The sequence below is a fragment of the Oncorhynchus masou genome, chromosome 9 (assembly GCF_036934945.1).
Source record: "Oncorhynchus masou masou isolate Uvic2021 chromosome 9, UVic_Omas_1.1, whole genome shotgun sequence".
Classification (NCBI taxonomy): Eukaryota; Metazoa; Chordata; class Actinopteri; order Salmoniformes; family Salmonidae; genus Oncorhynchus; species Oncorhynchus masou.
Genome location: NC_088220.1, coordinates 83,283,681 through 83,311,153, shown reverse-complemented (window position 1 = coordinate 83,311,153; position 27,473 = coordinate 83,283,681). Strand labels below are relative to the sequence as shown.

The window sequence follows — 27,473 nt, the reverse complement described above, 5'->3', positions numbered from 1 at the left end:
TACCTTCAGGCGTTTGGAAATTGCTCCCAAGGATGAACCAGACTGTGGAGGTCTATCATTTATTTTCTGAGGTAATGGCTGATTTCATTTGATTTTACCATGATGTCAAACAAAGAGGCACTGAGTCTGAAGGTAGGCCTTGAAATACATCCACAGGTACACCTCCAATTGACTCGAATGATGTCAATCAGCCTATCAGAAGCTTCTAATGCCATGACATATATTTCTGGAATTTTCCAAGCTACTTAAAAGCACAGTTGACTTGGTGTATGTAAACTTCTTACCTACTGGAAGTGTGAAACAGTGAATTAAAAGTAAAATAATCTGTCTGTCATGTACAAAGTAGATTACAATTTGTGAACAAGAAAAGTGTGGAGTTGTTGAAAAACGAGTTGCAATGACTATAAACTAAGTGTATGTAAACTTCCCACTTCAACTGTGTATGAAAATGTTTATTATATTATTATACATAAATTGATGAATTACAATATCAATTGAACACATGCACTTCAATGTTATATCTATTCATATAGGAATAAAGCTTTTCTCCAACAACATGGAAGTGGTTCCACTCTGGAGGCTACTGCGATTCACATCATGTAGCAGGAAAAATCTGATTTTAACACTCTAGATTTGAACAATCACTCATAACATTGGAATATCTAAAGTGAACCTGTGTCATGTTACTAGTTACAATGTTACCAATGATTACCTGCTAAATTATTGTTCATCTCTGTCAGAGTAGTCCTACCTAACTGTATGATAAACCATATAACTGATTGTTACAATGTTTTTTAGCTCAATCATTTCTTAATAACGTTTATCATTGGATGTCTTCTCCATAAGGTGTTTCTTGGTGTTCTTCTCTGGCCTGAACAGAATAATAAAGCATTTAGGAACAAATAATAGAAAGAACAACCCAAAGCTAGAGGTGATGATGGCAAAGATCTCCACAGCTACAGTCAACTTCCCAGGAGAGCTGACATAAGCTGGGATAAAGGTGATCCAGACAGCACAGAATATGAGCATGCTGAAGGTGATGAATTTGGCCTCATTGAAGTTATCAGGCAGCTTCCGAGCCAGAAAAGCCAGCACAAAGCACAAGAGAGACAGGAGTCCTATATAACCCAACACAGCCCAGAAACCAATAGCTGAACCCACATTACACTCTAGAATGATCTTTTCCTTGTAGGTAGTGAGGTTTTTAATGGGGAAGGGAGGGGACAGGACCAACCACAGAGTGCATATCATAGCCTGGACAAACGTGAAGGACACTACTGTCAATCTCTGCTGTTGAGGACCAAACCATTTCATGACATTACTGGCTGGAAGTGTAGCCCTGAAGGCCATCAACACCACTATTGTTTTCCCCAGAACACAAGAGATGCAGAGAACGAAGGTGATCCCAAACGCTGTGTGACGCAGCATACAGGACCACTCAGAGGGCCGGCCAATGAAAGTAAGAGAACACAGAAAACACAGAGCCAAGGAGAAGAGCAGCAGGAAGCTCAGCTCAGAGTTGTTGGCCCTGACGATGGCAGAATTTCGGTGGTGGTAGAAGACAGCTGCCGTGGCGATGGCCAGTAGAGCCCCGCCCACAGAGCAGACAGTCAGGATGATTCCGAGGACCTCGTGGAAGGACAGGAACTCCACAGGCTTAAGGATACAGAGGTCTCTCTCAGCGTTGGGCCAGTACTCCTCGGGACAGATCAGACAGTCTGAAGAATCTGACCAGGACAAAACAACAGAAATCAAATGTTAATAATAACAGATTCAGGTTTTATTTATTTACAAATACATGTCCCACAATGCTGCACTTTGTAAGTTTACAATAAAGAATGTTTAATTAATGTGCAGCTTACATAAGATAATAAGAATAGGAACATGATTGACAGGCACAACCTTTGCAGTGCTGGTAATATGAATAAACCGTGATAGAAATTACAACAACATTTTGCCAACTGTTCCTATAGTCCTACCTGTGTTATCACTTATTTCTCCCTCTGCACATTGGATACAGTCATAACAGCATACAGGCTTTCCTTTCTGTACAGCCTTACGAGTGCCTGGGGGACAGCTCTCACTGCACACTGACACAGGTACTTGTGTACTGTTCTTTACCCAGGTGATTTCCCTCTCGATATCAAGCCTCTGGTCAAGAGGCAGGGACGCATCATAGCGCCCCACTGTCACAAACTCCATCTTCCCACTCTCCCGTCTCTGCCAGTTCACCAGCTCATAGGTGGCCACTGGGTCCCCGTTGGCATCGAAAGACACCTGGTACCCGTTACGAGAGAAGTTCACCTTCCTCAATCTCTCCAGGACCTCGGCGTTGGAAGGTCAAGGGAGGGAGAGAGATGAAGAGAAATGGAGATAAGGGAAGAGATAGATGAGTGAGAGGATGAGATGGAGAGATAGATGGACAGAGGGGAATAGAGAGATGGGAGATGGAGAAAGGGGAGGAAATATGGAAAGAGAGATAAGGAGAGAAGGGAAGAGAGATGGAGAGAGGGAGTTAGAGAAACAGAACATTAATTCAACTCATATTTATCAGATGTGTTACTTCAGAAGAAGTTGTGAAGTATAATGAGAACTCCTAGGCCTTCAGACATGTATAGTATATAAACATATTTATCAGGAAATTATACTACAGACTTGTCATTCACCTGTGTTGGCTTCACATTAAGGTTTTTGTCACATTTCACAGTGGAGTTTTCTCTCTCTTCACAAACGATGCTGTGGATGGCGTGTGCTATGGCATAAACAGCTTTATACACCATGTTAGTGACACGCAGCTGGGATGTATCTGTGTAGGGGGTCTGTAGCTGCTGTATATCCTCACTGCCATCACACACCTTCTCTACAACCCCAACACCTGTAGAGGTCCCTACAGATATACAGAAAGAGAGAGAGACAGAGAGACAAAGAGACAAAGAGACAGAGAGACAGAGAGACAGACAGACAGACAGACAGACAGACAGACAGACAGACAGACAGACAGACAGACGGATGGACTACTGATGGATGGACAGATAGATAGATACCTATACCCAGCCTACAGCCAAAGGCTCCCTCCCAGAACTCAGTGAGCAGGGGAGAGTTGGACACCTTCTGTGGGGAGAGGTCCAGGAGGAAGTCCCTAAGACCGGGGATGACAGAGCGTTGGATGCCAAATCCGATGGCCCCGGCACACAGGCCGAAGCGCAACATCTCTGGTTCAGTGACCCAGGACTCACTCCCGATCCACTGGCGGGGTGGAGAGGGCAGGCGTTCCATCTCCCTCAGCAGGATTCTCATGTCCCAAGAGGATACAAATGCAACCACCACCTGGGCTGTGGAGCTGGGGAACATGATTATATCATATGCTTAATATGCTGGTCATGTTTGTCATTCACTGGAATGTCTCTGTGAAGTGAACATGAACATTAGTATTAATCAACACTTATGACATGCTTATGATATGCAAATCATGTTGGTCTCACATATCAGCTTTGGAAATGAGAGAATATACCAACAACACTATATTTTATAAATCTAGTCTTGTAGGAATGAAAAGTTCACAAGTAATCACGGATCACCTGCGGATCACGTCGGCCACCCGTTGCACTCTACTGAGTGGGTTGGTAAGGGAGAAGGCTTCAGAATACTCCACACAGATACCCTCCTCTTGTGCTGCCTGCAGGAAAGCAGCCATCCCGTTATTCCCGTAGTCAGAGTCGGAACGGACCGCCCCAATCCAGGTCCAGCCGAAGTGCCTGATGAGGTGGGCCAGAGCAGCAGCCTGGAACTGATCACTGGGGATGGTTCTGAAGAAGGTTGGATACTGTTTCTTATCACTCAGACATGCACAGGTGGAAGAGTGGCTCACCTAGTTAAAAACAGACATTCGAAAACATGAGAAAGAACATCATGTTGGCGTCACAACTCTAATGTATTGGCTACTTCCTGCTATTTTATTTAGCTGTGTAGTTTGATGTTGGCCTTATCTTGGCCAGTTTGCAGTTGCAAATGATAACTTGTTCTCAACTAGCTTACCTGGTTAAATGAAGGTGGAATAAAAAAATGTTAGGGAGGGGAGATATTAATAATAATAAGCCAAACTTTTGTTTTTAATTACGCCAGAATGAAAAGGATACACAAAACTGTGACACCAATCCCTGGTCTCCCATAACAACCTAGCCTATGAAAGATAGTCCCCAGACCATGTTTTAATGCCTCGAGATGTTTCCAGACTCATAGTTCTCAGTCTATGTTCAAATGCCTTTCTCTCCATATTTTCACACAGAAATGTATATTCCTGAAAGAGAGGAGTATGTTCAGTAGGAATACAGTAAATTAAAAGAAGCTGAATAATATCTTTCCATAGAAGTTTACCTGAGGAATCCCGAAAGGGCCGGTGATGCGCAACATGCTGATGGTTGGTGTGGAGGCAGACTCGCCCACGATAGCTGTCACTGTAGCCAACCCTGAGCACTGTTCTCCGGTATCAAACATGGGATCCAGGCCGTTAGCCAGCTGGAAGGCCACTTTCACGGCCATAGGGACCAAGTTGCAGGAGTCGTGCACTTGATAACCAAGCGTGATACCCGGGAGAAGGTAGGAACTGTTGTTTATCTCCTCAACTGCGAAGATCATGGCGCGTGAAAAGCGTAACTCACGGGAATCCATACTGTAAATAGAAGATGGGTCAGTGAGCTCCTCCTAATGAATGATGAACTAGACTATAGAATGTTACCATGGCAAACAGCCTAATATCTAGTATCATTTTCCATACCGTCTATATGTCTACACTTTTGTTGTCTGTCATTGAGGATATTTTAGTATAGCCTGCATTTGAACATGTGATCCTTTGTAACAGTAGTCTTTACCTACTCTCTCAGACACAAACACACTCTTTAAACACTGTTTATCTGTCTTTAAAACACTGTTAACCTGTCTTTAAAAACACTGTTTTTCTGTCTTTAAATACACTGTATCTCTGTCTTTAAACACACTGTCTATCGGTGTTTAAACACACTGTTTATCAATCTTTAAACACACTGTTTCTCTGTCTTTAAAACACAATTTATCTGTCTACCCACACAGCCACAGTCCTGTCCCCTGTTCCCTCTTGCGCTCACTGACCTCCCTGTGCACTGCAGGGGCTCAGGCAGGCTGGTGTAGCTGTGATCCACAGTGTGCATATAGTAATGAATGGAGAAAACACCCCCGATGACAAAGTCCCCGTCCTGGGAGAACGCCGGAGGACGAGGGGTGCCTTGGAGCCTGCATCTGACAGACTCCAGCCCAGAGGCAGAGACAGAGGCAGACGAGAGCAAGGCAAGCCCACCAGCCACCACAGCTAGATGTAGTAGAACCAGACTACCAGCCAGACTTGAATCCAGAGCAGGAGCCGGAGAGAGCCTCATTCCCCTCATGTGTAGAAGGTATGGCGTAATACAACGCCACACAGACCCACATAGGTCAGGATACCTCTCTTCTCTGGGTTAAATACCCACTGTACCTCTGTGGGGATTCCTCTGGGGGCCACACTGTGGGTATGGCCATGCCATGGAGGGAGGGGCTAGAGGCTGCTCTGCTCACTCAGTCAGGTCCTGCTTCTTTCAGCTATAGAGATGCACCAGCATCAGAACTACGTTGACTGTAATGGTTTAGATAGACATAAACATACATTAGACACACAATAACCATGAGCCTCTCTTATATTTCCTCTACAGTCGAGACCTCTTGGCAAGCTGGATCTACACAGTATTTCCCCAACAGTCTTGTCTTCTTGGTATGCTGGCTCTATACAGTTAATCCTCTACAGTTAGTCCTCTTGGCACACTGGCAGTACACAGGATTTATTCTAAAGTCTAGTTCTCTTGGTAAGCTTCCTCTCTTATATTTTCCCTACAGTCTAGTCCTCTTGGCACGTTGCCTTTCAGTTGAAGTCGGAATTTTACATTTGCCTTAGCCAAATCCATTTAAAAACAGTTTTTCAAAATTCATGACATTTAATCCAAGTAAAAATTCCTTGTCGTAGGTCATTTAGGATCACCACTTTATATTGAGAATGTGAAAAGGCAGAGTACCAGTAGAGAAAATGATTTATTTCAGGTTTTATTTCTTTCATCACATTCCCAGTGGGTCAGAAGTTTACAAACACTCAATTAGTATTTGGTAGCATTGTCTTTCAATTGTTTAATTTGGGTCAAACATTTTGGGTAGCCTTCCACAAGCTTCCCACAGTAAATTGGGTGAATTTTGGCCCATTCTTCCTGACAGAGCTGGCCACTACAAAATCTAGATTTTTTGTCCTTAGGCCAATTTAGCCACAACTTTGGAAGTATGCTTGGTGTCACTGTCCATTTGGAAGAACCATTTGCGACCAAGCCTTAACTTCCTGACTGATGTCTTGAGATGTTGCTTCAATATATCCACATACATTTTTCTCCTCATGATTGCCATCTATTTTGTGAAGTGCACCAGTCCCTCCTGCAGCAAAGCAACCCCACAACATGTTGCTGCCACCCCAGTGCTACATGGATGCAAGACTCCCCCTTTTTCCTCCAAACATAACGATAGTCACAATCTTTGTCCCCATTTGCAGTTGCAATCTGTAGTCTGGCATTTTATGGCGATTTTGGAGCTGTGGCTTCTTCCTTGCTGAGCGGCCTTTTAGGTTATTTCGGTATAGGACTCGTTTTACTGTGGAAACAGATATTTTCAGAATTCTTCACAAGGTCCTTTGCTGTGGTTCTGGGTTTGATTTGCACTTTTCGCACCAAAGCAAGCTAACCTCTAGGAGACAGAATGCATCTTCTTCCTGAGCGGTATGACACCAGCGTGTTACCATGGTGTTTATACTTGCGTACTATTGTTTGTATGGATGAACGTGGTACCATAATTCATTTGGAAATTGCTCCCAAGGATGAACCAGACTTGTGGAGGTCTACAAGTTTTTTTCCTGAGGTCTTGGCTGATTTCATTTGATTTTCCCATGATGTCCAGCAAAGAGGCACTGAGTTTGAAGGTAGGCCTTGAAATACATCCACAGGTACACCGCCAATTGACTCAAATGATGTCAATCAGCCTATCAGAAGCTTCTAAAGCTATTACATATTTTTCCTGAATTTTCCAAGCTATTGTCGTGTCTTTGGCATCATTAATACTGAAGACTAAATTTGATCAAATAACTCTCTTAATTATTATTACACGATTAACAAATGAATCTTGTTACTGTAATTAACTAAGAAGTCGGTGCACCAAGGAAAATATTCAGATTACAAACTTATAATTTTCCTAATATAACTTTCAGATATTTTAATATTTGATCAATTAGTCTTCCAATTAATGAATTATTATTTACCTCACGTTAGTCTCATTCCAAACGTCTATACGGTAGCCGAAGGAGAAGAATATACAGACCAGACTTTAGGAGTTGACTATGGGCTTGAAGACTGGCCGATTTTTTGCAAGGTTGTGTGTCCCGAGCTGAGAGTTATCACAAAGGGGTATAGGTTGTTAACGGGCTACGAGACCCGTTGGGAAGGTACCCCTGACTCTTCAGGAAAAGTATTTCACAGGGTGAAATTATAAAGAAAGAATGGACTTCCATGTGGATGCGTGGATTTCCATATCAGCAACGAGGAAACCCGCAGCCAAAACATTTGTGATGTTGGCCTGACTTGGGATTTTAGGTTGCACATGCTTATTAAAGTTGGGATCTAATGGAATTGAAAATGTTAGAGTTGTTGGACGTTCTTTTTGTACAGAGCCAACAGCGGCAGAGCATTGTTCAGCTAAGTAAGTGCATAATATATACGAATCCTGAGGATTATGATTCAAAGGAACCCCAAGAAGGTACATCCTCAGAAGGGTCAGCCCCGTGAAGAAAACTAAGTACACGGCTGCGTTAACCACGCCCTGATACCCAAAGGACTGCTTCAACAATAAGAGGAGTGCCCTTAACTTCTTAAGTTATAAGGGGCAGCATTTTCACTTTTGGATAAATAGCGTGCCCAATTTCAACTTCCTGCTACTCAGGCCAATAATATAAGATATGCATATTATTAGTAGATTTGGATATAAAGCACACTGAAGTTTCTGAAACAGTTTGAATCATGTCTGTGAGTATAACAGAACTTATGTAGCAGGCAAAACCAGAGGACTAACCTTTCAGATTTTTTTTTTAGGTCTCTGTCTGTTCAGTGTTTTCTCATTGGGAAACGATATTTCTTAGGAACTTGTTTTCAGTTCCTACCGCTTCCACTGGATGTCACCAGTCTTTTGAATTTGGTTGAGGTTATTCCTTTGTGCAGTGAAACTGTGTGGCCATCTATGAACTGCGTAACACTGTTGAGAGTTGCGCAAGACTTGAAAAGTAGATTGGTTTGTTGTCTTCCTGTATTGAACACAGATAGACCCGTCTTCAATTTGATCGAATATTAATGTTTAACAATACAAGTTGTATTACAAAAGTAGTTTGAAATGTTTTGGCAAAGTTTACAGGCAACTTTTGAAATATTTTGTAGTGACGTTGCGCAATTTGGAAGCTGTTTTTTCTGGATCAAACGCGCCAAATAAATGGACATTTTGGATATATATATGTTGTAAAATCCTGCATGTATATCCGCAGGGAATGGATTTTACAACATATTTGTGTATACTGACATCATATCCTATCAAAGTGTTGGAGACAGTTGTGCGCCCCTCCTGAGAGCAGTGCATATAGATGGAAAGGATGGCGACATAGTCACTGTCAACTATGACGTATAAACAAGAAATATATTCAAAACATTCTGGTTGAGCTTAAAACGGATCAGAACGAAAACATCCAATTTACTTATGGTAAAACGATTGTAAAAGTCCACTTTAGACCCACAAAAACCTCTCTACCTTTATATAATATAAAATTAGTATTATATATATATTTATTTAAACATAATAAAAATAAATAAAAAGGGTTATGGACCACCAACATCTCGACCCTAACCGCTATGTCTCATACTATGTTGCTCAAGTGGTTAATGGTTTACCCGGCTATTATGGATCCCCGACCATGTACGGTTCGGGGATAGGAGGTATATTTCGTAACCTCTTTAGGATGGTTTTAATGTTTATGTAGAGAGGCCTCAGCATAGCAAACCACATTTAAAATCAGCGGCTAAAAATATAGTAAGTGAGGTTGTAGCCAATGCTACGACCAGAACGGTGTCACCAGATGCCGAGCATCAAGAAGGCTCGGGGCTTATGACGTTGTCTCGAAAACCAAAAAAGAGACCTCCGGGTATAAGGCTCAGGCCTGCCCCTAAAACGCGGAGGTTAACCGTTAAAAGAAACTCAGTAAGTCAAAGACGTGGTAAAGTGAGGAGTCCTGGACCAAAAACAACAAAAATAATACTCTGAAGTATTTTATAAAAGAACAAGCAACATGGCTCTTTTACACCACACGTCCTGTGACGCTATAAAGACAGAGCTCAATCTTTCACGGCCCCTTAACTCTTGAGACTAGGGGGCATTATTTTGATGTTTGGATGAAAAATGTACTCAAATGAAACTGCCTATTTCTCAGGCCCAGAAGCTAGAATATGCATGCAATTGGAAGATTAGGATAGAAAACATTCTAAAGTTTCCAAAACTGTCAAAAAAATTGTATGTGAGTATAACAGAACTGATATTGCAGGCAAAAACCTGAGGAAAATCCAACCAGGAAGTGCTGTTTTTCTGAAACCTCTCGGTTCCAATGCATGCCTTCCCTCCATTTAAAGGGATATCAACCATATTCCTTTCCCTATGGCTTCCACATGGTGTGAACAGTCTTTAGACATAGTTTCAGGCTTTTATTCTGAAAAATTAGCGAGAATGATCACATCGCGTCAGTGGGGGTCCTTAGATTTTTTTCATGCGCAAGCAACTTGGAGCAGACATTTTCTCTCTCTCTCCTATTGAAAAAGCTACCGTCCGGTTAAAATATTATCGATTATTTATTGTAAAAACAACCTGAGGATTGATTATAAAAAAACATTTTACATGTTTCTACAAACTTTACGGATACTATTTAGAATTTCCATCTGCCCTTCTTGACCTGCACGAGCCTGTGGATTATTCAACATAACCCGGCATCCAAATGGAGGTTTTTGAATATAAAAATAATCTTTATCGAACAAAACAAACATTTATTGTGTAACTGGGGGTCTCGTGAGTGCAAACATCCAAAGATCATCAAAGGTAAGCGATTAATTTTATTGCTTTTCTGACTTTCATGACCAATCTACTTTGCAGCTAGCTGTTTGTAATGCTTACCATCATCTGCTGAGAGAGCTGTCCTAACATAAACGCTTGGTTTGCTTTCGCTGTAAAGCTTTTTTGAAATCTGACATGCCAAGCTAAGCTGTGTTTTGGTATATTGCACTTGTGATTTCATGACAAGTAAATATTTTTGTAATTTAATTTGAATTTGGCGCTCTGCAATTCAATGGACGTTGACCCGCTAAAACAACAATAATGGGATCGGTGCGCCAAGTTAACCCAACATTCAATAGAGATGTCCAGTTATGCGGAGATAGCCCCACTCTCTGCCATTACAGACAGCGGTCCTATAGAATGTTTAATGCAATGTTTCATACCAGGCCACGGTGACAACTATCTGGACCTCAACAACACCTTGGTGCATTTACGTCTAAACGTGACCAAAAGAGATGGTGCTAATATTGCAGACGATGCCAAAGTGAGTCTCATTAATTACCCAGTGGCCACCATCTTCTCCCAAGTGGATGTGACTTTGGGTGAGTGCCTAATCAGTCAAAGCAGTGCCACATACCCTTATAGGGCCATCATGGAGTGTTTACTCAACTACTCCGAAGACACTCTCAAGAAACCATTCAGCGCCGGGCTGTTTGGCAAGGATACTGCAGGAGTCGCTATGGAATCGACAGACCGTTCCACCGGTGCAAACAAAGGACTGGAGGCGCTAGCTACTGTGCCGAATCTCGAGACTTTCATCTGCTAGGGCCTATAAACTCTGACATTTTCTTTCAAAAACGTTTACTCTTAAATTTGGTTGATTTAAGACTAAAATGAACTAGGGCCAAGGATGAGTTTTGCTTGATGTCTGCCCAGGACGGGGACTTTAGTTTAAAAGTGTTGGGAGCAACGCTTTTTATTAAAAAAGTGTCTGTATCTCCGGCAGTTCGTCTGGGTCACTCACAGGCTTTGATGAAAGGAAATGCACTTTACCCTCTCCAACGAATTACCATGAAAACCTTTAGCATACCTGTGGGCAGCAGAATCTGTAGTCAAGACAACCTTTTTTCTAGGCCCTTTACCCCGATACATTGTTATAGGTTTGGTTGATCACGCCTCTAAAACGGGCAGCTTACATAAAAACCCATGTAATTTTCAACACTTCAATGCAGAGTATGTAGCTCTCTGTCAGGATGGACGTCAGGCTTTCCAACCACAATTTAATAACACAGAATTTTACAATCTATTCCTGGCTACCGAGAGGCATCTTAAAGATCTCTCTTTACCTATTGACAGAAGTTATTTTGCAGAGGGTTACACATTGTATGCTTTCAATTTATCACCTGATGAAGACACCTCAGGAAATCTGTCTGTGGTGTCCCAAGGTAACCTCAGCCTGGGAATGCGTTTCCGTACACCTTTAGCCTGTACAGGTAGCATGATTGTTTATGCCTGCTCTGATTCAATCTTGGAAGTGAATGCCCGTAGACAGGTCTTAGTGGATTATTATTAAGGATTGTTGAGCAAAGACATGAAGACCCAAGAGTTGGAAGGGCTCATGAGCCGATTGACTGGAAAACAATTTTGTGGAATGTTATCGTGATGAATTTCCTATTGAGAAATGGACGGAGCGGCCGGCCATGTTTATTGTCAATACCCATCCTAAACATTTGCCGGGTGAACATTGGCTAGCTGTGACATTAGAAGACGAAGGAGGAAGAAAAATCTCACCTTTTTTTGATTCCTACGGCTTTCCCCCCGGTTTTTCACATTTCCCCAAATCTATGAAAGAATTTTTGACCAAAGCTATACTACAGCATCAAACAAGTGCAAGATAACCTTTCACTACATGCGGTCACCTTTCACTACATGCGGTCACCACGGTACTCTACCTATGCCAAAGAGCCCGGGGAGTTTCTTTTGAAGATGTTTTGTCTCTTTATAATGATGATTTAAGAAGTAATGACAACGTTGTAGCTTGTGTTCAAGTATGTGTCCTTTAAGACCATATAATCAAGGCTCACTTCAAGTGTTTCAAGAATGCCACAAATGTTAAATTGCTTAATTTTTTCAAATAAAATGTATGGAATTTAATCATAGTCATTGAAAATGAATCCAAACGTCTAACCACCCTGAGAGATCGGGATTAGGCAAAGGTCTGGAGACTTTCAGGGGGTATCATCATCCCTTTCATAGGGGGGGTGTTGGGGCATCTTTAGGGGTGCTGTATCTCGTTGAAGGTTTTTGTTTAAAAGCTTGAATCTGTTGATGAAGCTTATAGTTGGGTACAGGCGAGAGGGGAATGTTGAGGATTGCAAGGGCCTTAAACCACCCAGATAGTTGCTAAGTGGGGGGTTCCAATCACCCTGTTTGCTACATAGACCAGCAAGTCTGTGTCGTGGTAAAGAACCCGCCTCTGAAGCTGCTCCATGAGGGTGTACAGTTCAAGTCAGCCGTAGACCGTGGTAAATGCTGCAAGAAACACATTTACACTACCCGGGGGTAGAACCCACTTCTTGTTACGCCTCCATTGCACCAGTGCAATGTCTTGACTCAAGAATGAAAAATGTGAAATTTCGTATTGGTCCGAAAAAACAAATTCCCAAAATTGTTTGGGGTCTTTAAGTACAATTTCGACACATTCCTTTTGGTTTTGTTGACCTCTATTCTGTTAGGGTCAAGAAGTATGCCTTCTCTGTCGTGATAGTGTTGAATGTACTTGTCTTTGCTCTCTTGATCAGTGACCGATGCAGGATAGCCTGAAGCCATTTGCTTGCATCTCAAGAATGTCTTGATGTACTCTTTAAAAAGAGTGTCTGATTTCCTGGAAAAGTTCCACACTTCAAAGATTTTGGCCACACGATACCCCATCTCTAGAGCCTTAGAGAATTCAACTGTGACCCATACACCTGTCAGTGCTCTTTCTTGATCTGAGTGATCACAAGGCTTTTCCTAGTTGTTGTTTTCACTGCAGGTGCGGCAAAAAAGAAAAGTTTTCCTTGAGGTCACTTGTAAGGCAACACTGGTATAAACAAACCCCTAGGATGGTAGACAGTTGCTTTGATCAGACCAAAATAGTTTTGGGGTCAGTCAAAGTAGCAGTAAATGATTTCAGGATGCCCCATAGGATAGCATGAGGAACTCATTACATGAGAATGAAGGGATGTAAAATCTACATATCCTATTGTCTTGTCGGGTTGAGCTACATACCGCAATGTCAAAGCATTGGTACGGCCTCCATACAAGGCCTGTCGGGGGTCCAGGGGTTCTGGTGTGTCATAGCTGGAAAGGAAGGCTCGAACATGAGGATCAGACTTTTTGAGTGCACTCCATTCATGCTCCCACATCACATTCACTTTTAACCTGTAACTAGCCTGTATAGAATCCAATTTGTCGTGAAACTCTTGCTACATTTCCCCAGAAGTATTTTGGGTTAGCACACACATGTCCTGGGGCACAAAGCAAGATTTACAACCGAGGAAGAAACAACCGTTGTACTCAAACATGGTCTCAACACCATCAATCTGTGTTTATCCATTTACATGATAAGCCCCAAACGCCTTCTCACCCCTATTCAAAGCATGTTGAATAAAAATGTCTTCATCCTGGGCCAAGTACTTCAACCATTGAATGGACCCACTAGAGTATGACTTGAATTGGCGTCGGTAGTTGTCAGGTGAGGGGATAGCTATAGAGGATGTAGGCAGATAGTGTGTACGATAGGTTTTCATGCATGCCGATGCAATAGTTGTACAACTCCAGGGATCAATGCCTGCATCTTTGATTACCTCTTCTCTGAATCTCAGGCATCCTTCATGAAGTATAACCACATCATTGTCACAGTATGATTCCATCTCTTTATGGAAATCAATGGTGCTATGTCTTACTGTCTCATGAATCTCTCTCGCTCTTTGGGAGACATTTGATCACACCCGTACATTTCAGGGCTGGGATAAGATCCAATATAATGTAGATTCTCCTCAGATGTGAAGAATTGGGGAAACCAGTCTTTCAGAGTTCTCAAAACCCAAAGCCTCTGGCATTTGAGCCAATCTCATGGGTTAGAAGCTTAAACTGTCAATGTATCTCTGGTTGAAGGTGGGGTCTACAAAACACAAGATTTTACTACCTTGAGCTATGACACTGGGTGCAACGCCTTGCTGTATCAAGGGGTTCAAAAGAAGGTTCATAAACGTGAAGTTTCTGTACTGTTTTTTTTAAAGTGTTTTAGAAAGAGCAGTTCACAATTGGCCCCCTCTGCCGACCACTTTTCACCCTTGAAAGTCATGGTAGATACAAAAATAGGCAAATTAACCCCTGATTGCTAATTTGTCTCAAAATCATAAATTGATTTGATTTGATTTGATTTAAAAAAACATATTTCTCTGAATTTTCATCTTCAGCCAAGGGCTGAATATTACACCCGTGTGGCAATTCTTGAACCACTTCAGCATCTCTGCATTTCAAAGGCACTTTACAGATTGGGCAATGTATGATTCCACACACATGATGTTTAGGGATTTATATTTTAAGGTTGTAATTACAATGGCATATTGGACATTTCTTGTTAATATCACAACTGCTTACAGATTTACAGGCCTTGGAGTGCCATGTTTCAATTTTGCGTTTTTCTTAACAGTAGGCCGGACGACTTGTGAGGTGACAATCCACACAGGGTGTCAGGTTTAAGGACTGCATCGGACATGTTTCATCCAGACATAAGGAACAGTTATAACGGCACGAGTGCCCCCCCTTTCGGGTGTAGCTGGTATGGCAGGATGGACACACATATGGTGCGCCTAAAAACGCTGTGATGTTAGTAACGGCATAGTAATGTTCGTTTTGCTGTGATGTTGGTAATAGCATAACAGTCGGCGTTTTGCACATAAAAGTACAGAATCTGAGGATGAGGTTGGGAGTTGTTTTAGAATTTCAAGAGAGCTGCATTAGCTCTACTGTGGTACAAAACAACAATCTTGATCTTCAGAAAGTTTTCAAATTTGACTATGTCCGAGAAAGCCACTGCATCCTGTATACCGAGACCCACGGCCGTTTGGATCTCTCTAGCCTTGTGTAAACTCCTCTAGATCCGTACATTCAGAGTTGAGTAAATGTGCTAGACCTATTGCAAAGCATAGCTTATTACCTGGATTGTGAACGTTTATGAGGTAGGCCCTTTTATTGCTTATGATTTCTGAAAGCATTAGGCTATCTAGTTTCTTTCTCTGACCCCCGCCACCCAGGGGTTGACGTATTATTTGCATTACAAGCTCGAGGGTCCTATCGGCTATGATGGATAAATTTGATTGAACAAATCGTTCCAGCAGGGCTATTAATTGTTCAAGATCTGCTTCACCATTGGGTAAAATAAGAGATACAGTGTTATGCAGGATTTCTCCAGAAATTTCCAAATGTAAGACATCACAAGGTTCGCCATAATCTCTTGCCCTGTCTAACAGTTCATTCAGAGTATCCAGTGTCATCACATAAAACACTGCATAGTCAAGATTCTGATTCACTCATGTGAAATTGAAAAACTGTTGAATCTCTGTATTGCAGAATTGATTTCGGTACACAACCCGGACACTTCTATCAATACCATCTCCATCCTGATTTAATAGACAATTTTCCAAATCTTCAAAAACATTGTATTCCATTTCAGATTCTTCGGACATGGGTGTTAATGGCGGGTTTGTGGGGGGTCCGGTGAGGAAGATCTTAGGCTCTCATTCTGTCAGGCATAGGTGTATAGGTGGCAGGGAAGTCAGGCGCAGGAGAGTCAAACGGAGTGTAAAATGGAGTCTTTTAATAAAGTCCACGTAACATGCTCCATAACACTAAAAGGTACATACATAAACAAACATGGGTACGAGTGCTCTGCACGTGACGCCCGCTCAATGTCCGCGTCCAGCTCCCACACTACAGGCGCCACCAGACACGAAGCTGGGAGTATGGGAGTGGGATCCATGGATTGCTCCTCTGTGTCATACAGCCGAGACAATGCGTCTGCCTTAACGTTCTGGGAGCCTGGTCTGTAAGAAAGAGAAAACACAAAACGAGTGAAAAACATGGTCCACCTTGACTGGCGAGGATTCAATCTCTTCGCCTGCCGGATGTACTCCAGATTGCGGTGGTCAGTCCAGATGAGAAAAGGGTGTTTAGCCCCCTCAAGCCAATGCCTCCACACCTTCAAGGCTTCTACGACAGCTAACAGCTCTCGGATCCCCACATCATAGTTTCACTCCGCCGGGCTGAGCTTCTTCAAAAAGAAAGCACAGGGGCGAAGCTTCAGTGGCGTACCCGAACGCTGAGAGAGCACTGCTGCTATCCCAGCTTCGGATGCGTCCACTTCCACTATGAATGGCAAAGAGGGATCCGGATGAGCCAGCACAGGCACCGAGGTAAACAGAGTCTTCAGGTGCTCAAAAGCCCTGTTCGCCTCAGCCGACCACCGCAAGGGCACCGGGCCCCCCTTTAGCAGTGAGGTAATGGGAGCTGCCACCTGACCAAAACCCTGGATAAACCTCCGGTAGTAATTGGAAAACCATAAAAGCGCTGCAACTCCTTTTCCGTGGTTGGAGTCGGCCAATTACTCACGGCTGTAATGCGGTCACTCTCCATCTCCACTCCTGAAGTGGAAATCCGATGCCCTAGGAAGGAGATGGATTGTTTGAAGAACAAGCATTTCTCAGCCTTGACATATAGGTGCTAATTGCCGTCTTCCACTCATCACCCTTCCGAAAACGCACCAGATTGTACGCACTCCTGAGATCCAATTTTGTGAAAAAACGTGCCCCGTGCATTAACTCAATAACCGTATTGATCAGAGGTAGAGGGTAACTATATTTCACTGTGATTTTATTAAGACCTCGATAATCAATGCACGGGGGTAAACCACTATCCTTTTTTTCACAAAAAAGAAACTCGAAGAGACGGGTGAAATGGATGGCTGAATGAACCCCTGATGCAGGGATTCAGAGACATATGTCTCCATAGCCTCCGTCTCCGCTTGCGACAGGGGATACACGTGACTCTTGGGATATGCAGCGTCTACCAGGAGATCTATCGCACAATCCCCCCGTCGATGGGGTGGTAATTGAGACGCCTTCTTTTTACAGAAGGCGAGAGCCAAATCGGCATATTCGAGGGGAATGCGTACGGTGGAGACCTGGTCTGGACTTTCCAACGTAGAAGCACCAATGGAAACCCCTAAACACCTACCTGAGCATTCTCGCGACCACCCTGTGAGAGCCCTCTGTGGCCAAGAGACAGTGGGGTTATGGCAAGCTTACCAGGGTAGGCCTAGCACCACAGAATACGCAGGAGAATCAATAAGGAAAAGACTAATCTTCTCCTTGTGACCCTCCTGCGTTATCATACACAAAGGTGCGGTTACCTCCCTGATAAACCCTGACCCTAATGGTCGACTATCTAAGGCATGAATAGGGAAAGGCATATCCACAGGAACAATAGGGATCCCTAAACTATGAGCTAGACTTTTATTAATGAAATTCCCAGCCGCACCTGAATCTACTAGTGCCTTATACTGGGAATGCAGTGAAAAATCAGGAGAAGAGACCGAGACAAACATTAGTGCAGCAGAGGGCTCTGGATGAGAATGGTGCCTACTCACCTGGGGTGAAGCCAGAAAGCCCTGCCTGCCTTCTCTATTCCCAGAGGAACCAACCCTGCACCGACCAGCAGTGTGCCCTCTGCGACCATGAATGGTGCTCGAGCTGGAACCCCCTCTGGTCTCCCTGCGCACCATCCCTCCCAATTCCATAGGTTCGGGAGAGAGAGTGCGGGAGGATTGAACATCCAGACCCCGATCTAGACGTCCACGAGTAGCCAGCATGTTGTCCAGCTTGATGGACATGTCCACCAGCTGGTCGAAGGTGAGGGTGGTGTCTCTACAGGCCAGCTCCCGACGGACGTCCTCACGTAGACTACAACGGTAATGGTCGATCAGGGCCCTGTCGCTCCATCCATCGCCGGCAGCCAAGGTCCTAAATTCCAAAGCAAACTCCTGTGCACTCCTCGTCTCCTGCCTCAGATGATAGAGGAGCTCACCCGCTGCTTTACCTTCAGGTGGATGATCGAATACTATCCGGAATTGGCGGGTGAACTCCTCAAAATGGTCCCTTCTACACACAGCGCTGGCCCATTCCAGGGCTTTCACGGTGAGGCATGAGACGAGGGCGTAACTCTTCTCACGGTCAGATGGTACTGGGGAGGCCGTAGCTAGATATAAGTTCAGCTTAACCTATTACATCTATGGGGGCGCTATTTCATTATTGGATAAAAAACGTGCCCGTTTTAAACAAGATATTTTGTCACAAAAAGATGCTCGACTACATTACATTACATTACATTTAAGTCATTTAGCAGACGCTCTTATCCAGAGCGACTTACAAATTGGTGAATTCACCTTCTGACATCCAGTGGAATAGCCACTTACAATAGTGCATCTAAATCATTTAAGGGGGGGGGTGAGAAGGATTACTTATCCTATCCTAGGTATTCCTTGAAGAGGTGGGGTTTCAGGTGTCTCCGGAAGGTGGTGATTGACTCTGCTGTCCTTGCGTCGTGAGGGAGTTTGTTCCACCATTGGGGGGCCAGAGCAGCGAACAGTTTTGACTGGCTGAGCGGGAACTGTACTTCCTCAGTGGTAGGGAGGCGAGCAGGCCAGAGGTGGATGAACGCAGTGCCCTTGTTTGGGTGTAGGGCCTGATCAGAGCCTGGAGGTACTGCGGTGCCGTTCCCCTCACAGCTCCGTAGGTAAGCACCATGTTCTTGTAGTGGATGCGAGCTTCAACTGGAAGCCAGTGGAGAGAGCGGAGGAGCGGGGTGACGTGAGAGAACTTGGGAAGGTTGAACACCAGACGGGCTGCGGCGTTCTGGATGAGTTGTAGGGGTTTAATGGCACAGGCAGGGAGCCCAGCCAACAGCGAGTTGCAGTAATCCAGACGGGAGATGACAAGTGCCTGGATTAGGACCTGACTATTCATATAATTGATAGCATTCGAAAGAAAACACTCTGACGTGTCCAGAACTACCGAGATATTTTCTGTACGTGCCCTAGAACGTGCCCTAGAACGTGAGTTCTGTCGTTTCCCCAAGGTGTCTGCAGCATTGTGACGTATTTGTAGGCAGATCATTGGAAGATTGACCATAAGAGACCACATTTACCAGGTGTCCGCCCGGTGTCCTGCGCCGAAATTGGTGCGCAAAAGTCACCTGCCAGTATTTTTCCATGGGATACAGAGAGGAAAGCAAGCTTCCACGAACTGCATATCAATGAAGAGATATGTGAAAAAACACCTTGAGGATTGATTCCAAACAACGTTTGCCATGTTTCGGTCGATATTATGTAGTTAATCCGGAAAAAGTTTTACGTTGTAGGTGACTGAATTTTCGGTTCGTTTCGGTAGCCAGACGCAATGTAGAAAACGGAACGATTTCTCCTACACACAGACGCTTTCAGGAAAAACTGCGCATTTGGTATGTAACTGAGAGTCTCCTCATTGAAAACATCAGAAGCTCTTCAAAGGTAAATTATTTTATTTATTTGGTTATCTGGTTTTTGTGAAAATGTTGCGTGCTAAATGCTACTCAAAATGCTATGCTAGCTTTGCATACTCTTACACAAATTAGTCAATTTCTATGGTTCAAAAGCATATTTTGAAAATCTGAGATGACAGTGTTGGCTAAGCTTGAGAGCAGACGCATTATTTTCATTTTATTTGCGATTTTCAGAAATCGTTAACGTTGCGTTATGCTAATGAGCCTGAGGCTTTAGTCACAAACCCGGATCCGGGATGGGGAGTTTCAAGAAGTTAAGGAGGAAACCCTGGCAGCCGGCAGTATCTCCGTTGTATCCCATGGGTAGGGTTAAATCGATTTTCGATTCCGGAGAGGAAAAAACGTTCACTGGAGATTCCGGTTGTGGTGGTGGTGGCGCTGGAGAAACTCCCTGTCTCTCCCAGCGATCCATATTCTGAACAATGCGATCCATGACGGAGCTTCTACAGTCAAGCTCCCTCGCTTGTTCCTGAACGCGTTCCTCCAGCTCCATGGGCATAGTGTCCTCTCCTGCTGACTTCATATTGTTGGTCAGAGATTCTGTCAGGCATAGGTGTATAGGTGGCAGGGAAGTCAGGCGCAGGAGAGTCAAACGGAGTGTAAAATGGAGTCTTTTAATAAAGTCCACGTAGTATGCTCCATAACACTAAAATGTACATAAACAAACAAACATGGGTACGAGGACCTGACGCGCACCTATACAACATCAAACTACACTGACAATAAAACAATCTCTGACAAAGACATGAGGGGAAACAGAGGGTTAAATACACAACAGGTAATGAATGGGATTGAAAACAGGTATGTGGGAAGACAAGACAAAACCAATGGAAAATGAAAAATCGATCAATGATGGCTAGAAGACCGGTGACGTCGAACGCCGAGCACCACCCGAACAAAGGAGAGGCAACGACTTCGGCAGAAGTCGTGACACATTCATCTGATTAATTAACGATATGAGGGCTTCAGGAATCTGGGATAACAGGTTTTCATCGGTCGCCCCTGACTCATTCATACAATTAATTATTTATTTGAGTTTGGCGGGAATCTGGGATTATGTGTTTTCATCTATCGGTATTATGTCTGTTACTCCAGCCTCATTCATATGGTTATGTCACGGCTGTTTGAAGGAAAGGACCAAGGTGCAGGGTTGTGAGTGTACATGATCTTTTAATGATCAAAATGACACCGAAAAAACAATAAAGAATACAAAACAAACCGCAAAGCTCAAAGGCAAAGTGCCATAAAGAATTTCAACTTCCCACCAAGACAGGTGGGAAAAAGGCACCAAAGTATGGTTCCCAATCAGAGACAACGATAGACAGCTGTCCCTGATTGAGAACCATACCCGCACAAAACATAGAGTTAGAAAATCATAAAAACACAAAATATAGAAATGCCCACCCAAACTCACGCCCTGACGAAACCTAAATAGAGACATAAAAAGGATATCCAAGGTCAGGGCGTGAAAGGTTAATTATAGCTTGGAGTTTTGGCGGTATCTGGGATAACAGGGTTTCAACTGTCTCAATTATGTCTCTTGGCTCAGCCAATTGGATAATTAATGATGTGTGTTCTTGTGGTATTCTGGGCGGATACATGATACATATATGTTTTTAGCGCACGTATTTGCGTTTTTTAATCAGATTGCTGTTTAACAAATATGGCATTGTTCTATGCCAGGAGGATATATCCTGATGGTTTTGTCGCTCGAGTAAAGCCCCATCGTGTGGAGCAAAACCTTTCGGGATTTTGGAGCCCCCCTGTAAAAGGCTGTGAAAAACCTAGCTTGTTCTATTTCAGGTTCGGATCAAGAAGGTTGGCCGCCTCCATAATAGCAGGTTGTCTACCTCTGAAATGTCATTTAAAACGATGAAATCCTCCGGTTTCGTTGATTCTTTGTGAATGTCTGGTGAGCCGAAATCCTCTGCGTTCTCTAGGTGCGTATGGGGTTCTGTGCCGTTATACGCCGGGGAGAAGTCTGAAAGAAAATTATATATACAAAATAGGTTATTAAACATAAAATATTTTAGATAAAAAATGTCAAATATATTTCAGGTATAATACTATATATTAACAATACATAATTAAATTACCTCTGCTTTTTTGACGGGGCGGAAACCGGGGGGCGGAAACCGGGGGGCGGAAACCGGGGGCTCTTTGTAACGAAGTTCTTCTTTTGTTGAAAGAGAGTCGGACCGAAATGCAGCGTGTAAGTTACTCATGTTTAATAGTGAAGACAAACAAACAAACTATACATGAACAACTAATAAATACAAAACAACAAACAGAACGTGAAACCAATTACAGCCTGACTGGTGCACACTACACAGAGACAGGAACAATCACCCACGAAATACAAAGCGAAAACCAGGCTACCTAAATACGGTTCCCAATCAGAGACAACGAGAATCACCTGACTCTGATTGAGAACCGCCTCAGGCAGCCAAACCTATTAAACACACGCACCCCTAATCAGCTACAATCCCAACTACTACAAACCCCAATATGAAACCACAATACATAATAAACCCATGTCACACCCTGGTCTGACTAACTAATAAACTAAAACACAAAATACTAAGACCAAGGCGTGACACTCTTGACTTTTTGCACCAGGTATTCCAGATTCTGCCGGGCCTGTCTCGTTGGAGTCTGAATAAACATTATTTGTCATTGTTTTAACATATTGAATCATAAAAATGTATAAATAATATATATATATAATGGCTTCATACCATGTACAAGTAGCGCCGTTTCTTGAAGCAGTAAGTTCCCTGCCCAGTAGCACTTTTCGGGAGTGGGTGATTCTCTGCAATGTACTTTCGCCCAAGTTGTGCGTTGCTTGTTTGAGTCTGGAATATGGAGCGAGCGGGTGTAGGTTCCCGGGGTAATTGATGGGTCGTTCAAATTCTCGGTTCTGGTGTGTTTGAAAAAACATTTGTACAGAACGGGAGAATAGCATCTGTGTCATGTGCTCCTCCGATGTTGTTCAGGGTCCATAAAGAGGCCGTTATCCTTCTTGGCGGTCTGTCAGCTGTAAACACAAAAATAGCTTTTAATATAGGGTGCACACTTTTTGTTTTTAATGTATAAATATTCTAATGAATTTTATTTTTGGACTTATGTCTACAATAATGTGATGGGGACTGGCTGCATGCGTTTTCCTCCTCTGAACCCCCTTCTATCGAAGATCATTTATCCCCCGGAGCAACTGCGTAAATGAACCCTACAAACGTCAGATAATATTAACACATATTTATCCAATATATATATACACTTTTTTAAATTACAAGAATACATGCATTTGACATATTGCCTAAAAAAATCATTATCCCCCCGTTTAAAAAACATATAACTCCTGTTTAATATTCCAATAATATCAATAATATCCATACCATTCCCTAAAAAAATACCTAATATATTATTTTCACTGGCTCACCTTCAGAAAGCTCCATTAGGATGGATTCACGAATGGTCTTTTAGCTATGGTAACAGGTTTCTTCTTCCTCCTCTGATGAGGAGGAGTAGTAGGAAAGATCGGAGGACCAATGTGCAGCGTGGTAAGTGTTCATGATGTTTATTATAACTCAGAACACTAAAGAACAGAACAATAAAGTGACAACGAACTAAACGAAACAGTCCTGTGCGTTGAATACACAAAACACAGAAATCCCAAATTATAGAAAAAAGAACATAGACTGCCCACCCCAACTCAGGCCCTGACCATACTAAAACAAAGACAAAACAAAGGAACTAAGGTCAGAACGTGACAGCTGTTCTGGGTTGATATCTGGAGTTGCGATTTTGGTTGTTCGAACAGAGGGGATAGTATCTGTTTCACGAGCCTCGCTCCGCGGTCTTGGCTCAAAGGAGAGATATTCTGTAATGATCTTACAGAACGGGGGTGATGTTTTTTCAGGCGGCAGGACCGCTGAATGTTTAGAGACCCCAAAACCACATGTGGTTGTCTCGACATATTCTGTCTGCCGGTATTTCCTTTTGACTTCCGACAACATCATGGTTAGCAGCTTGGGGGAGGTGTCCATTATAAATTTATAGACCTGGGTGGGGGGGGCGTTTGTATATGGGCTGATTACAAATAACATTTGTTTTAAACCGCAAGAAGTTGTCTCGACAAGATATATTCTGCCGGGGTTGTTTGACTTTTTAGCCTCCCACGTCCTTGGGGGAGAGATAAATAAGCTTTTGAAAGGCATGTGTGTTTATGAATCGAAAGAGCCCATTTTAAGAGACGCACACTCAATCCTAAACACCCCACATCCCCTTTTGTTTTGAAACACACACACACCTCCTGGCCCTGCACACACACACCTGCACACGCGCACATCTTTTCCGAAATAATTTTTCACAGAAACATGCATAATGATAGATCTAAAAGACAGAGCCCCATCGTTAAAGGTGAGGTACCTCTTTAAAACCATTTATTTAGTTAATAATATTTAGTACAGACCTTTAAAAAAAATCTTATAATTCATCCAAAACATTTTTACTGCGCAATATTGAAACATGCACGAATGTTAAATTTATAAACAGTGCTTGTACAACAGTTATACATCATTAACAGACAGTACTACATTTTTAATAACCTTTACTGTTTATAACATACCGTTGTAGGAAAGACTGACTTCGTATAAAATAAGACATTGCATTTCTCCGCGACAGACCGCACAAGAAAAAACGAGAGATTCCCGTTCGTTAAGGGTAGAGATATAGCATTAATCCCCTTTAATTCTAAATCTTTAGTACAGACTTTTAAAAACATGTTATAATTATTTAAAATTTTTTTACTATTCCTTTTTTTACAGATAAAGGGGCAGCTTAGCCCTGACTGGCATCCGTCTCCAATTCACCAGCGTCAAGACATACGCTCGCAGGATATCCCACACATGCTCCGTCAAGGCTCCGTAAGTTTTCACTCCAGGGATAGATCAAACGTCGTGCATGTAGATCCTGGGTATGTCTTAAGGATAGACGCGGCCAGCGACGTAATTGTTCACTATTTTGGAAAAAACTGTCCAGCTTATTCATCAAGGTTATGAATATAGGGTAATCAATCCATTTAAAGCTAAATACTGGCATAAACAAGTGTACATCCTTGCAGGATTTGGAAAATACATATGAACTGACAGACTTTATCTTATTTATACTATCAAATTGTTCACATGCTAAAATTGTCACTTTGGAATCAGGGCGATTCTTAGGGCCTTCAAATCACTGCGCCCGCACACAATGTCACGGCTTTCGTTGTGGGAAGGAGGAGCGGACCAAAATGCAGCGTCGTTGTTATTCATTTTATTTAAATAAATAACTATACACTATTAAACTAACAAAATAACAAACTTACGAAAACCGAAAACAGCCCTATCTGGTGCAAAACACAGAGACAGGAACAATCACCCACAAACACACAGTGAAACCCAGGCTACTTAAATATGGTTCCCAATCAGAGACAATGACTAACACCTGCCCCTGATTGAGAACCATATCAGGCCAAACACAGAAATAGACAAACAAGACATCCAACATAGAATGCCCACTCAGATCACACCCTGACCAACCAAAACATAGAAACATACAAATTAAACTATGGCCAGGGCGTGACACACAAGTTCTTCCATTGCATATCCTGGCAGGGTTGTACCACTCAGGGCCTGTTCAATTTGACAGAGCGCTAGCCTTATCTTAAGCCATTCTCTCATACACAGCGCAGGAGAAAAACTCCCAGCTTTTGCATGATAAAGGGGATTGGGTCCGCTGTCTGTGAATATCTTAACAGTAGAATCCTCAGGTTGGAATATGAAAGACATGTGTCCATCACTCGTATCCAAAACTCCTTTAAAACATTCAGGGGCCTAATACAAAACGTCCTCAATGCTTTTATCATTGGGTTCATGAAAAGAGATGCATAGCACCCCATGAATTGGCCTAGGAGACATATTTTTTTGTTTAATGTTCTGGGTTTTATTTTAAAAATCTCGGACATTCCTCCTTCAATGACAACAACCCTAAGGGCAATAAAATAAGGTGGGTGTGGGGTCATCCTCTTTGAAATGTTCAAACCCCCCAGTTCAACCAGGTCCCTACACATCAATAATCATGACAACTTCAAAGGAATAGCTGCAATATAGATATAAAATAACACACTCTCTGACACGTGAAAACAGGATGCATTATATGGCCATAACCATGTGACACCTTCCCGCCAAGATGTCCTGGCCAGATGCCCATATTTGGGAATGTAAGCGTCATCCGGACATATAGTCATAAATCAGACGTTTGGCACTACTTGATTCTCTCTGTCATCTGTTGTGTCGTTGGCATCATTAAACCTGAAGATCTATTTATTAAGTAACTCTCTGTAATTATTATTACGCGATGAAACTGATTACTCATGTAACTGTAATTAACTAGGAAGTCGGGGCAACAAGGAAAATATTCAGATTATAAAGTTATAATTTTCCTAATATAACTTTTCAGATATTTTCATACCTGATCAATTAGTCTTAGAAATAATTAATTATTATTTATCTCAAGTCACTCTCATTCCAAACTTCGTAAATTCTAGGTTATCTGCACGAACCCAGTCTTCAATATGAGTCATCCCATACATCAATTTTCTTAAAATCATTTATTTACTACCTAAGTAATTCACAGAAATGCATCACGCAAACAATAGATAGTAAAAAGGAAATGATAGCGGAGTTTCCCTAGTGGAATAAACCGGCATCGCGGCTTGGTGTACAAAAGGGAAGGGGAGGTTGACTGAGATAAGACAACACACAGTTGATAATTATAACAATTGAAATGCTAATCCTTTGCACATGAACGCTCACTCATTCGGGAATAATTGCATTCAATATATATATTTACGCTCAGTGTATCATCGGGATCTCTGTTGAAAAGTTTGTTTCTGTTGGAGAGTTTGTCCTCTCTCTCTCTGTCGTGGTTAGAATGCATAGTTCAGAGTGACATTCATTCATGTCGTTATAGAATAGACATTTCAGCGGTTGTCGGTCTTCGCATTCAATGATACTGAATTCATAGCTGCAGACTAGTAATTAATATCAAAGACTTGTTCTTATTCAGTCGGTATCAATAGTCTAAGAGTTTAACTCTTTTGGGATAGGGGGCAGCATTTTCACTTTTGGATGAATAGCGTGCCCAGAGTGAACTGCCTCCTACTCTGTCCCAGATGCTAATATATGCATTAAATTCTTAGTATTGGATAGAAAACACTCTGAAGTTTCTAAAACTGTTTGAATAATGTCTGTGAGTATAACAGAACTCATATGGCAGGCGAAAACCTGAGAAAAATCCAACCAGGAAGTGGGACAACTGAGGTTTGTAGTTTTTCAAAGCTTGGCCTACCGAATACACTTTGAGATATGGATAAAGTTACATTTCCTACGGCTTCCACTAGATGTCAACTGTCTTTAGAAACTTGAATGAGGATTCTACTACAAAGGAGGGGCTCATGAGAGCTTTTTGAGTTAGTGGTCTGGCAGAGTGTCTTGGTCTCATTACGCGCTCCCGACAGAGTTACCTCTCGTTCCAGTGCTTTTTCTTCAGACAAAGGAATTCTCCAGTTGGAACATTATTTATGTTTTATGTTAAAAATATCCTAAAGATTGATTCCATAC

At 42.6% G+C, this 27,473-nt stretch overlaps 2 protein-coding genes across 2 annotated transcripts in view; one reads left to right on the top strand and one right to left on the bottom strand.

The window, feature by feature from the left end:
- Positions 1–810: 810 nt before the first annotated feature.
- LOC135545330 (extracellular calcium-sensing receptor-like) lies at positions 811–6,703 on the bottom strand. The gene is made up of 8 exons (XM_064972947.1): positions 6,391–6,703; positions 5,125–5,228; positions 4,375–4,669; positions 3,579–3,868; positions 3,060–3,340; positions 2,667–2,875; positions 1,980–2,325; positions 811–1,727 (listed from the first exon to the last, which is right to left on the bottom strand). The coding sequence occupies exons 1-8, from the start codon at positions 6,448–6,450 to the stop codon at positions 811–813; spliced, it is 2,502 nt and encodes an 833-aa protein (XP_064829019.1). The 5' UTR covers positions 6,451–6,703.
- Positions 6,704–6,985: 282 nt separating this feature from the next.
- Positions 6,986–27,473, top strand: part of LOC135546683 (extracellular calcium-sensing receptor-like) — a 59,603-nt gene continuing 39,115 nt past the window's right edge. The window contains exon 1 of the mRNA XM_064975295.1: positions 6,986–7,015. Coding sequence (XP_064831367.1) covers positions 6,986–7,015 — 30 coding nt within the window. The remainder of the gene's footprint in view (positions 7,016–27,473) is intronic.